General features: G+C 53.3%; 2 protein-coding genes across 2 annotated transcripts; both read right to left on the bottom strand.

Moving 5' to 3' along the window:
- Positions 1–2034: 2034 nt before the first annotated feature.
- MIND_01432700 (uncharacterized protein) lies at positions 2035–2634 on the bottom strand (the record flags this gene model as incomplete). The annotated part of the gene is made up of 2 exons (XM_037370706.1): positions 2035–2445; positions 2497–2634. 2 exons carry the CDS (start codon positions 2632–2634, stop codon positions 2035–2037), a joined length of 549 nt encoding a protein of 182 aa, XP_037212884.1.
- Positions 2635–10423: 7789 nt separating this feature from the next.
- MIND_01432600 (uncharacterized protein) lies at positions 10424–12300 on the bottom strand (the record flags this gene model as incomplete). The annotated part of the gene is made up of 5 exons (XM_037370705.1): positions 10424–10791; positions 10839–11595; positions 11657–11953; positions 11999–12196; positions 12247–12300. The coding sequence occupies 5 exons, from the start codon at positions 12298–12300 to the stop codon at positions 10424–10426; spliced, it is 1674 nt and encodes a 557-aa protein (XP_037212883.1).
- Between the last annotated feature and the right edge of the window lie 355 nt (positions 12301–12655).

The raw sequence follows: 12655 nt of genomic DNA, 5'->3' as shown, positions 1-12655 counted from the left end.
TTAAACAAAAAGATTATTTTATTAGTATTTCCTTGTTTTAGTAGGTTATCTAATGTCTGCTGATGGCATCAAGATAAATTGATCAATGTGGAACGATTTTTGATGAAGATCAATAATTATATCTATTATATGGTGAACCATCAATTTGACGTTTATTCCAATCAATATCCCTTTTATGGGTCACATAGCCACCCTGATGTTTACCCGGTCTTCGGCCTGAAAAAATGGTGATTCCTTGATTTATTTATGTAGTTAGATTAGTCATATCTTTCAACTTCAAAAAGATATACAAGATATATCAATTGTCACAGAGCATGTCACAATCCTGCTATAGTCTCTCCCAGTTTTTGCGCGCAACACACACGGTGGGCAGTGGCCCAGGTTTTGCTCGCAAAAAATTGGGTGCATGTCCTGAATTAGACGGACTGGAGATTGACCTCCAGGCAGTGGCAAGTCAATAATAAGACCCAGTAGAATCTGAGAGATCTGTCCATGCTCCATCCCAGAGATACGTGACAGGTTTGAGACACCTTTAAGGAATAACCAAACATTATCGTTTGGAGGCAGGCGTCGACACTGTGCATCGATCTCCGCAGGGCCATAAGCGGTCTTGACCCAGTTGAAGACGTGTTTGAGCACACCTTGAAGGAGCTGATGCAGGACATCGGGGGTGATAGACAGGAATATATTGGAGAATGGCAGTTTTTCCCAGAGTGGCTGGAAAATCGGCTTAATCCCCGCTTCTCGACACGCCTTCGTAAACTCGGTGACATCGCCTTCTGCCTTCGCTAGTGAAGCCAATACGGCCTCAAGGTCCCGTGGTTCATAAAGTGCTGTCAGGTCCCCAAGCTCATCAGTCGGAGAGGGACAGACACAACATTCGCCATTTTGGACTCCGGTCACCAAGCATTGTTCGGGATAATCGCCTGCAAAGATGGCAAAAAGGGGATGGCCACGATGAAGTTTACCGTGTCCAGTCCGCATCTCAATACCCTCTAGACCAGCATTCTCAAGCGGTGCCAGTATCTTGCGAAGATACGCATGGTACAGGTTTGCCAGCGCGCGACGACAGGCAGCAGCAACCTTGATGTGCTCGAGATGAGTTGTGGGAAGGTAACCAAGGAGAATATATGCTTGTCGAGAGGGCTTTCGACGAATGTCCTTGGGAATATTGCCAATCTGTAAGGGCAACCTCGCGAGGCTCGAAATCAGAGTCCTGAGCAGAGGGGGAATCCTTAGTGAACTACTACAACAGGAAGGGACGCTACAGACTCACCTGAGCAGAGGGGGAATCCTTAGAGAACAAGCCAAGGAGCCCTCTGCCCAGGTGCACTACTATATACCAGTGACCGGAGTAATGATAGAGTGACTGCATAGCGACGGATGACGGATGGGAGAAGTCAGGCATCGCTAATGGACCCTAGGTGAGTGTCGAGTAGCCCTTGAAGCTCCGGAGAGGCAGGTTTGGGACCGTGATGCCAAGGGAGGGGCCCAGGCATCCCTAGAAGGCCTAAGAAGGGCTTCGGGAGGTCCAGGCTGCCTCTGGGCGTCTCCGCTTGTGACCGTGACCGTGACAACCGGAATCGGAATCGGAATCGGAATCGACTCCGGTGTGTGACCGTGACGTGACGGCCGTAAACGGAGAGGGAAGGCGTGGAGCGGAAAGGGAAGGAGTCTGGTCCAGCCCAAGGGCCGGGGAGTGTCGAAGAGGACCAATGGGAATGGCGGCCAGCCATGACCACTGGAGGGTAGCGACAGGGGTCACTCGGAGACGTCCCCGGACGTCTCCAGAGAGGTGGAGATGTGAGGGCGTGCAGCCTGGGGCGCTGCAGTAGGCACGAGCCTTAACGGCAGTAGGCCTCACCCAGGGGAAGGCCCGATGACGGGGGCCGTGGTGGCGGAGTGGAGAGCGGAGCCATGGCAAGGCTCAGCCATCCGAACATAAGCCCGAACGCTGACATGGGTTGGGGACACCCAAGAGGTCCAGCAGGTAGAGATCGTAGGGAGACCTTGATAAGTGACAGCCCAGAGAGGCTAGAAGGCCATAGGCTCAAGGTCTCGGAGGGAAGTGGTGCGTCCACATCCGGAGAGGTCTCCGATGGCATTAGTGATCCCTGATAGTGACTCCGCCGGGGCGGAGAGACACCCGGAAAGGGGTGGCCAGGGAAGTCGAAGACTGGGGATCACTGGATGTGGGATGTGGTGCGGGCAGTGGAGGGAGAGCGTCAGGGTGCGGAGACGCGGAGACACGAGCGGAGGCGCGGAGACGCGAGCGGAGACGCGGCGCTTGATGGGATCAAGTGACGGCATCGGGGTTTCCCCTGACACAATCGTGGGATATATTGGATAGGCAGCCTTGTTGCGGAACATCGTTTTCTGCGTCTTATCTGTTGAGATAATGATCGGTATTATGGTCGCCCCTGGCTTGAGTTTCTCGAGCGCCCGCTGAGCGTCACTGTTAGATAACTACCATGACAAGAACTTGACAACACATACCTGAGTGCTCCACCACCATTTGCCCGTATGCATATCATAGTAGATATGGTCTATCATCTTGTTGTCCGAATAGTGTTTTTCGGGAGACAGGAGAAGTGTCACGGTTCGGGTCGGGCCGACGGGCCCTATACGGCCCATCGGGCCCTCACCACCCTTAGAGCCCTAGGGCTTGACAAGCCCTCATAATTCACAAGCAACAACACTAATATCCTAGAGAAGGGACATAATCACGGATCGCGCTTTATTCAGCCATCAAGCCATCATGACCCGCTATCAGGGATCATGATGCGCCGCCGGACGCCCTTGACAGCGGGCCCAATTGGCCCTAGACAACCACAGGGTCCAGAAGAGAGCTCCTTACTGTTGCATTGTCAAACACTCCTTAGTGTCGACATTGGCATGGCTCCTTTCCAGAGGAATGGTCCCTGGGCTCCTAGCGGTGTGGAAGTGCCGTTTGGCTTCCACGTCGCATCCGCGGTCACGCGCATATCACGCGTCGTGCATCTCGGGCGTTAACAGCCATCATTTTCTCCACCAACCTCCTCATCTCAACCTTTTTCCATTTTTCTCTCAACTCCCCCTCTTATCTCATCATATCAGAAGCTTCTTCTGTGCCTGCGCTTGACGACTCGGCGGGACTGGGGTGGAACAAGCTCAGGCTTGGTCAACCTGATGCTAACGCTGTTGGCGGCAGCGAGTACACCCTATTCGACTTGTCCTAAGCCCGGTTGTCAGGTTGCAGTGTGGACGGAGTGGACGATCACCTACATATGGACTCAGTACTTATTTCATTTTTTTTTGTATTACCCCTTCCGATCGCGGGCAACGTTTCAGCGCGGATAGGAGAGAATCTTATCTTGCTTGCTTCCTCCCCTCATCTGCGAGTCCTGAGCCAGCGTGAGCGAAAGCGCCACTCCGAGTTCGAGTCAACTTTTATTCCACCGAGCTAAGTACACGATCATCTTCACCACCGACTACGGACTTGTTGCCTTCAGCAGGGGTAGGACACTCTAGGCGACTACGCGTATCCCGTGACACCGCCGTCACCCGATGTGACAGCGGGGCGTCCCGAGCCGCCCTGAGTCGTCCCTACCCTGCTTCCTATTGCAGAGGTACCACCTCCTCTGTCTGGTTGCCAACTACCTGGGTATGGGGGTTGAACCATCTTCCCCACACTTGTCAGACTGGCAGGAGACCGTCACGTGGGCCCGGCCGGCCCCCTTCCTGACAAGAAGATGGTTTGCAAAGTCTGGATCACCAAAGAGGGAGTGGATACAGGGAACAATAGGACGGAAGAACACATCGAAGGCTTCACCCCCACTGACAATTTCATGGCGCTCGCTCAAAGATCGGACGGCCGCTGGGCAAGCTTTGGTCGATAACCTGATTCAATTCACGAGAGGTATGATATGATAACCCTAACACATCGACGACCTATGCAAACATCAATTGGAAGTCTATAAATGCAAGGAGGGGCACATACACCATCAATCTTGAGCAAGTCAGTGAGCACCGTGGAGGTTGAGCTGCGTAGTTTTGCCCACCGAGCAATCTCCCAATCATAATTGTGCCGAGCAGTTTCGGGCCTTTGTCGATCGTCAGACGACTGAAGTAAAAAAAAAAATAACGTGGATCTTGCGTGGATCCGCACCTTCTCTTCTCTCCTCTCTAATCTTTCCTCCCTCGCCACTCGTTTCTTCATCTCACATTCGTTGCTTGTTCTCCCTCCTCTGAGTTCACCGCCTCTTTGGCCATTATGGCACACTCCGGTGGCCAAAGTAAGGTGCTCAAGCCAAAGCCTTCGCCACAAAGTAAGCCGTCACAGAACTTGTCGTTCAGGGCCGCTGATAAGCCGCAGTCTGGGACAGACCAGGAAACGACTATTTTTGTCGATTTTGTTGCTCACACCGCCGGCATTTCATAGCCTCCCGGAATTCCGGGAGGCTACGGGCACCACGAGTGGAATGGGGCAGAGGCTGGCAGCCTTGCGCACCTCGGAACAACTCTTTGAGAGTTAAGTTACCGTGTGACAGCCGCAAAGTTACCGTGCTGACCACACGTGTCGGCTTGCGGTTTGCTCATTCTTTGTTCAACCACAAAGACGAAGGGCTGAAAGAGACAATCTGATATCATTCAGATTGTCTCTTTCAGCCCTTTCTTTGTCTTACACTCAACTTTCATGGCCCGCTCAGCTGCGAAGAGTTCTGGGAAGAAGACAGCTTCGTTTAAGGCTAGCAGGGCGCCACACTCTCATCGACACACAGAGTCTTCGCGTTCTCAAGCTGGGTCTTCTGGGTCATCTGCACACAAAGATGCTGGTCAAACCTCAACCAGCACAGCGATGGAGCAAGACCCAGTCCCAGGGCCAGGGCCAAGTTCAGGCTCCTCGGCACCTTCGAGCCGCAAACGCACACGCGATGACATGGAGCCGGAGGGTGGGCCCGAGGGGCGGGAAGGGGAAGGGTCGCCGACGCCACAAGCGCCGGGCGCAAGCGGCAAAAGACGGCTGAGGAGATTGAGGAGGAGGAGAAAGAGGCAGCCCGGAACGGCGAAAGAAACGTTCGCATCCTGAGCGTATTGCAGATGAAGACTTGAACCTGTCGCAGCGGTCAATCCAAGTGCGTCCCCAATATATGTCTGTTTTCCTATGCTTAATTGCCAATAGCGTGGACTGAATACCCTTCTACATATCCTCCTCGGCATGAAATCCGCGATGGACGTGCCTGACGGTCCATCCTCTGCTGAGCGTGCCGACTTCCGACGCCGCTTCAGTTCTCCCGAGGACTGGGAGGATCAGTTGAAGACAATTAGTGGGACGAACAAGCGCCTGATGACGACTCACGCGAGCTTCTCAAAGCATGCCGAACTGGGGAAAATCGCAAGATGGGAATCAGTCAGGCTATCGTCAAGGTCCCTCGTGCCCAACTACAAGTGATCCTGGGCATGTATTATAACTCGGGTCTCAAGCGCTTTGCCCCGACTACGACGACGACTCCAACAGTATATACAACACCTTCCACCAAGACCTTGCCATCGAGATCTTCCAACGGTTGCTGTTCGCGCCGCATTTTGGCGAGGCAGTATTGACCTCACTTCCTTGTCGGATTCTGAGTTCCTTGGGCGCCTCTATCGCCACTACTTCTGGCATGTGATCAAGCGCAACGCTGGGGCCAAGGAGAAGGGAGGGCTAGAACGAGATCGAGATATCCGGAATGCAAAGAATCGGCGTAAAGATGTGAGCACATTCATTTCCCTTAGTTGGCCTTTCTCATTCTTGCTTCTCAGAATGCGCAACGCCGCACCCAAGCAATACTTGATGATGGGTGGGGCGAGACAGTAGCCAATATGGCCCTTGAGCCCTGTGCGCATAGCGACGACGAGCTTATCGATGGCGAATACATTATAAATCCACGCGAAGAACGGAGTGACAACGCTACCGACTTTTCCGCTACCACGACCAGGACCATATGAAGCTTATGTCGGCAACCAACAACGGCTATAGCCTCCGTACCCGAAAGCTTCCGGAAATGGCTGACCCCAACTACAAAGGCCTGCTCAGGCATGAACGGCTTCCGCGCAACGTTCCGATTGACTACTTCAAGCCCGAGTTCTACAACACACTCCCTGCTCGACTTCGTGCGCACTACTACCAGAATGGTGTCGCTCTTCCTCATCGCCCCATTGGACCAATGGTCGTGTCCCAGCATCATTCAAGGAATTAGACGACGAGGAGTGGGAGGAGTTTGAGGATGAGGTTCTGGGGGACTATAATGTGCCAACCAATTTGGAGATGAACTTGGACGATCTTTTTGATGATCCACAGTTCAACGCCAAGGAGGAGGGGGATAGTGACAGTGAGGAAGATGGTGAGGAAGATGACTAGATCTGGTAAAGTCTGATAGAATATGCAATGTTTTTTTTTCTGTTCATTACTATATACTTCTGTAATTCTTGGTATTGATGATAGATGACTTTTCGTATATGACAAATTATAATCTTGTGTTTAGAGCCATAAAGGTAGTACTTAAGTAAGCAGCAAACATGGTATATATGATGAGATGATTATATAAAGTTATTTTGAACAGTTGACTAACCTTAGATTGCCATGCAGAACAAGGAATCATTGTCTTATTCGGAATCCAAAAAAGGAAATTTAAATCAGACAGAGCCTGAAACCTGGTGGGACATTGGGGGTATAATTTTCATATACTAGAGATTCAAGGTTGATATGGATATGTGTTGTTGGTATATGGTTAAGCTTAGAAGTTCATGCCAACTGAGATATTCTTTTCTGAACAATAAATTTGCATATATGGACATATAGTTAAGGGCTCAAATGATATCACATAGTTAGATTATGCCTAGTAGGAGCTAAATTGCCTGTCAAACTGGATCTACCATGTATTATTACAATGCATTGCACAATACGCGTCCGAGGAGACATTTAACATGATTCTGTTGCATATGTGCCGGTGTACAATAGCTACATGCTTCAAGTGACTATGCACACATCACGCCACTTGGCAACATCGTAGTACAACCCAATCTCTAATCTCTCATCCTCTGGACTGATCTCAGCAAATAACACATCCTCCACAAGTTCAATCAGCTCAATGGCACGGGCAATATACGCATCCTCATCGCACGTCTCAACAAGCACACAAGCCTCAAAGGAAAACTGGACTGCACCGTCCAAGCTCACATCGGTGACCAGCTGGGCCCGTGCGAGCAGGCACTGCGCAAGGAGCTCCGCTTTGAACTGGAAGTACGACACCACACTAAGCTTCCGAAGCATAGGCACCAATGCCATGTCGTCGCGCAACGTCGCAAACACAGTGTCGTTGAGCACCACGGGATTCTTTCCGCCGCAGAGCTCGACGTCCTCCACCCAGAGTTCACCGAGGCGTGGCACAGCATGCAAGGCGGCCAGCAGTGCGACGGGCGGAATGGCGATGTTGCACAGTTGAAGTGTCGTGAGGTTTTCGGCGTGGCTGGCGAGCTTTCGAAAGCCCTTAGCGTCCCACGGTGCTGCAGGCAGCCCCGCGTCGGCAATTGCAAATTTCAGTGTGCGCAGATTTGGCAGCACAAGCCGGCCGAAGAGCTTTCCTAGGAGAGTGGTCTTGGAATGGGAATACAGATGAAGGCGAGCGGGGTTATCGTTTACTACCACGAGCCTTGAGATATCAGAGTGGAGAGCACCGCCGCTGTCCGGCCACCCATGAAATGTCTTTATTGCACCATACATTGTGATGGTACACGATGCGGGGCATTGTTCCAAGAAGGAGAGCGCATTGGAACTTGCAGTCGAGTCCGTAAAAGTGACCCTAATATCACGGAGCTGCTGCCACGGAAGCTGCGGCGGCCCTAAGTTGCTGCCGATATCGAAGATCACCCTGTTCAGGACCGGGGCACTCCGAAGGACATCCCATTGCGAAATAAAATGGTTGTCGTAGGCACTGAACTTTATTTCGACGCTTTCCAAGCGATGAAGCCGGCCCCGTGCTTCTTCAAGGGCCCCGAAGTCGCTGTGATTTCCTATCAGCACAAGGGATCGCCAGCGGGTAGAGTGCATGCATAGGACTTGTAGCGTGTGGCGCTGTGGCGGCCATGCAGGGAAATGGAGCTTCGCCACAACATCGAGCGACAGCTCGTCTCCAGCACGAGCCACAGTGAGGCGCACAAACTCCGCCACAAGCAAATCATATTGAGGTTTCAGTCCCATGATCTCGATATTCGCCCAGATGTGGGGGGCCCCGAAGATGAGCCTCTGCCAATACAAGCAGACGGTGGAGAGGAGCACCCAGCCCTGTTTTGCAGCCCGGAATAACATCAGCCTGTCCTCCGAGTCCATGGCAAGTGGCGGTCCAGCAAAGCGTGCTGCAGCGCCCCGGTCCGTGTCGATGTCAAGGTGGGGTTGTGCATTTACTGGAATATCGCTGACGCAGTCTTTGAGGATGGGCAACAGCAGTTCAGGCGGAAGCTGACGGATGGGGGAAAAGATGCTGGCGCAGGCCTGGGCATAGCGCTGGAGTTGACGTTGTTCGTTGCGCAACCGCGTTAGGATCGACTGCACCTCCGCGATTGTCGCCTCGTACTTCAGCAAGTCCGGAGTAGCCTTCGCGGGAAAGCTTCTGATCTCGTTTAGCCCTGAAGACAGTGTGGAGCGGTTCCGGAGTAAGGCGAAGATGTGCTCGCATTCCACCGAGGTAGGAAGGAGCCTTGAGGAGAAGAAGTGGTCGCTTGAAGGTGGATACGATTCGGAGGCCATGGCTCAAGACAAGAGAAGGCGAATTTGCCGCATGTACTCCATGTGCCAGTGCGCATGTGCACTGGCACCAGCCACGTTGAGGGAAGATGTGGTCGCCACGAACCGATCCGATCGCCCAATAGAGCCTGTCCCTCAAAGCCGGCCACACGGATAGATGGTGAGGCGCAGTAACGGCAGCTGGTCGAGCAAGCTAGATAGCAACGTTAAGGCACATGAGCGGTCATGCATATGCTGTATTCCACGCACCAGTCCGATCAGCGTCATTATCACTGCATCGTATCCGGAAATGCCATCCTTCTATCCTTTGGCGCCAGAGTGGAGCTCCTTGATCCTCCTCGAAGTCGCCGAATGCACCGCATACACAGCGCTCACGCGCAGGTCGTCGTGGAGCGGAAGAACCGGTGATATGCATCCGTCACGGTGTTACGCCGAGCCGAGAGCCGATCAGCGCTCACACGCTCTCGCAGCGCCTCCACGACGACGCGCAATGCAGCGCGCGCATCCAGCGCGGTACTGGACCGATGCTCAAGCGGTCTGGCACGGGGCTTTGGTGCGTGTATAGCCTTGTTTCCATCTACAATCCGGGCTCATTCATGAGAAGATTGCGCCAACGCCAAAGGTGGAATCAGCAGGTCGAGATCATGGGCAAGGTGTGGCGCGCGGCGGGAGATTCGGTGGAAGAGACCATTGGGATAGTAAGGTGCGTAGTGGTCTCTTTCCGCTGGGTGAGGTCCACTTATCTTCGCCAAAGTGAACGACAAAACAAGCCAGATTTTCGCCTGGCACGCTATTCGGCACGACCCAACTTTCTGTGCCACGCGGCATAGCCAACAGATCTTAGCTTGACGGAGAGATGGGCACAGAGGGCCCTGTGTGTGCCCGCTGCTGCGTACTAACGACACTGACCGCAGCGTCATAGGCAATCGAAGGGCGTTTGCGGCAAGCGGACCCAGCGGAAGCTGGCAGTCAAACTACGCGAGCACGTTGTGGTGTTTGGACAGCTCTGGGTCTCCTCACGACTTCCCATGCATATGTACAACTCCGCAACGTCACGACTCACGAGAAGCCACTGCCAGGAGAGAAGCCAAAGGGCAGGTGCGCATGATTATCTGCCTCCGATCTGAGTGCTGACTGACGTTCTCTGCTGGCTATGCACAGCGCACTGGCAGAGCTCGAATCTTGCCCATATGGCGTGGTCGCGGCAGTACTAGGGGTAGCTAGCGGCGGGGGACTTTCCCACCGCGGCCTGCACCTCCACATGACGACTCGAATAACGGCTGCCAGCATGACGAACCAGTGGATCGTCATGTTTCTTGCTCGGGGCTTTTCACTCACTCGTCTACCTAGATTGGTATCGCTATCCCGCTCTCGATCCTTTTTGCTGCTCTCTTGGTCTTTTCTACTGGTTCACGCTGTGCATAAGTTTCTTGCGAGAGTGCTATATAGCCTCTCCTCCTTGTGCACGTCCGCTCCGCTTACAACTAGCTCCTAGTTTTCCTTCCTACACGGCGCGGCTAGCGAGCCCGCCGTATAATAGGAAGGGCTGTGCAGTCTTCCAGCAATCGATCTGGCTTGTGTTCACGCAATACTAAGAAGAACTGCGTCTATTGAAGTTAGGAAGTCATAGGTTCAAGTTGTAGGTGAGACCTTCGCTACGCGCTAGTATTGGAATATATCAAGCAACTTCTTCGGCCACCTGTCAGCACTATCGATGAATGCCTGCTGAATTTGCAATAGCTCTGCTGCCATGCCCCCTTCTCGACGTGTGAGGCGCCGCGTCAAACGCGCTGCCATGTCGCCAAGGAATGACATGTTCATGCGCAGCGGGATGAGGATAGCCATGGTGCGTTCCGGGCCAATCGACACACTGATCACATATAGCAGAAGGCGCCCACGGCTCCGCCGCGCACGGTCACGCCACACATCCAGATCCGGGTTGTCCTGCAGTAGTTTGGCGTGCGACTCCGGGTCACGCATGGACCACGTCCACACGTTCAGCAGGAGAGGCAGCCCGAACATCGGCGGAACTCAGATGCATCCTTGATTAGACCACAAATTGGATTATCACATGCACGATAATGGTCGTGGCCATAGAACTGGTTGACCTCTGCAGGCATTTCACACCGGAGGAAAATCTTGTGGTGGTCTCCAACAAGCCCCGTCATCTTCGTCCACATGGGCCCAAGGGTTGACGTTTTTATAAGCTGGAACAGCGGCTTTTGAGCAGTCTCAGCCTCCAGGACTTCTATGCTAATAGCAAGCGCAGGGAGCACACTCCGGTGGAGCAACGCAGCGGGAATCAGCAGTGAGAATATGTTGGAAAATGCAGCGAGAATGGCATCATCGGGCAGAAGGCGCACGCACGGAAGCACATGCCGTAGGAGGTCCTGCCTCAGCGCATAGCGAATCACACGTGGATGGGTGCGCATCATGATATCGACCACTTCCAGCATCAGGCGCACCGTCTCTGCCCACAGAGCATGATGGACGTCCGGGTGTGGTGGTTGGACCCCATACAAGATGGTCAGCATAGGGAGAAGATCGCCCGCCAGACGGCACGAGTATAGTTCGTCTGCGGTCGTGTGACTTGCCAGGTTGATGAGTGCAGGTGGTGATTCCGGTTCCGATGTCATTGCTGAGAGAACATGCAGCATCTTGAATAGGCCCAGGGGATAAAATAGGGCTATCAATGTCGCGGGGTTGCCCAGCGGTAGTATAGACCGGACAACGCGGAGATGAGCCTTGAGAAATGTGAACAGACCCTTCAAACTCCCATCGATGCTGTTGATGATTTCCGATAGATGGCCGCGGTCGGCATTCTGGGGCAGAAGCTGAACACAGGTGGTGATGGGTTCGAGAGCGGGATGCCCTTTGACATGTGCAAGCTCGGACATGAACAGCATCCATGCCTGCATAACAAGATGCAGCCATCGGGGTGTCGAAGAGAAACTGCTCGTGCCTGGTTTCCCACGACTGGAAAGGCCCACTCTGGGGGTCACGAGAGTGTAATGAGTTCATGAAGCGTATGAAGCCATGAAGGAGCTCGGCGCGAAGCTGGGTGGCGCTTATTTGTGTGCCAACATTGTCATTGATGGGGATGTCGAGAGAAGCATGGAAGGTGCTGAAGAAGTCGTACCAAGGAACAACGACTTGAACTAGGTCCATCATGATGCCGTTCGGGTCCTCTGTCTTGTTAAAGGATAATTGCACAAGTGCTCGCCAGACCCGACGCACACAGGCCATTGCAAGAGGGTATCCAGCTGCGCCAGTCTCCAGCGCCACTGGCGAAGGAATTCGAGCGGGATCAAAGACGTATAAGAGCACAGGAAGTAGTGTGGAGCGTACTGTAGGGCTTGCTTCTGTCCATACGCGGAGAAATCGATTGAAATCAGGGACGGAGCACGTCGGAGAGCAGGCCGCCAGAGCGATTTGCTACGGGTTTTGGGCTAGTTGTAAGCACTTGTTGAAGGATGATAACTTACTTTGCACCATGGCGGCACTTGTTCAAGGGTGGGCCTCTGTGGAATCTGACTCATGAGCGTCAAGAGCAAGAAGCGGAATGTCAATCACATATTACGTGGGCTGCACGTGGACCTGTGTCACGAGGCCTCGTGACAGATACGAATAACTCCTAGCGGGAAAAAAATTCGTACGACATATACAGAATCACAAGGCAACTGAGTCCATCTAGCGACACGAATCCAAGCGGCATCACGTTCGTTGCAGCATGGCACGTCTCCCTCCGAGTCGACGCAGCGGCCCTGGCCTGCTTGCTCGTCGCGCAGGTCAGTATAAACTGGGCCGATCGCGGGCAGTTGAAGCGTTGGTCATGTTTTCCAAGCTAGGATCTCCCCAAGTCGCATGCTCCGCGAACCATCCATCACGACCAGT

This window comes from Mycena indigotica, assembly GCF_014461135.1.
Source record: "Mycena indigotica strain 171206Taipei chromosome Unknown Mind.scaff0025, whole genome shotgun sequence".
Taxonomy (NCBI): Eukaryota; Fungi; Basidiomycota; class Agaricomycetes; order Agaricales; family Mycenaceae; genus Mycena; species Mycena indigotica.
Note: the sequence above shows the minus strand (reverse complement) of the source record. Positions and strands in the feature narration are given on the sequence as shown.